The sequence below is a fragment of the Odontomachus brunneus genome, unplaced genomic scaffold (assembly GCF_010583005.1).
Source record: "Odontomachus brunneus isolate Ranch 3 - 2012 unplaced genomic scaffold, Obru_v1 Obru_scaffold_167, whole genome shotgun sequence".
NCBI lineage: Eukaryota > Metazoa > Arthropoda > Insecta > Hymenoptera > Formicidae > Odontomachus > Odontomachus brunneus.
Window position 1 is genome coordinate 506,678 of NW_022639617.1, and position 212 is coordinate 506,889.

A 212-nucleotide genomic window follows, 5' to 3' on the forward strand; every position below is an offset into this window, starting at 1 on the left:
CATTTCTTTGTTGATCGCATTGCATATATGCAATAATAATTTGTACAATAAATACCTGTAATGAAGATCGACTGGTTCGCGTAGAACTTTTGTATCGGCGTTTCTTGAATATTGGTTTTGTTCTTGCAATGTACTATTTTGGATTGGTTGGAATCGTTAGTATGTAACAAATGGTCGCTCATCCTGTTAGTATCTGTGTTCGGTACTTGCAT

The 212-nt window shown here is 35.4% G+C and overlaps 1 protein-coding gene across 6 annotated transcripts in view; it reads right to left on the bottom strand.

Annotated features, from left to right (window-relative positions):
• LOC116851155 (putative fatty acyl-CoA reductase CG5065) overlaps positions 1 to 212 on the bottom strand; it is a 32,023-nt gene that overhangs the window by 6,273 nt on the left and 25,538 nt on the right. For 3 of the 6 annotated variants that reach the window (XR_004379529.1, XM_032830278.1, XM_032830276.1), the window contains exon 2: positions 56 to 212. This exon is cut by the window's right edge and continues 1 nt beyond it. The exons of 2 other annotated variants lie outside the window; for them this stretch is intronic. Coding sequence is in view for 3 of the 4 variants with exons in the window: in XM_032830278.1 (XP_032686169.1) it covers positions 56 to 212 (157 nt within the window). In the remaining variant the exon portion in view is untranslated. The remainder of the gene's footprint in view (positions 1 to 55) is intronic. One more of the 6 variants, XM_032830277.1, reaches the window with a different exon arrangement.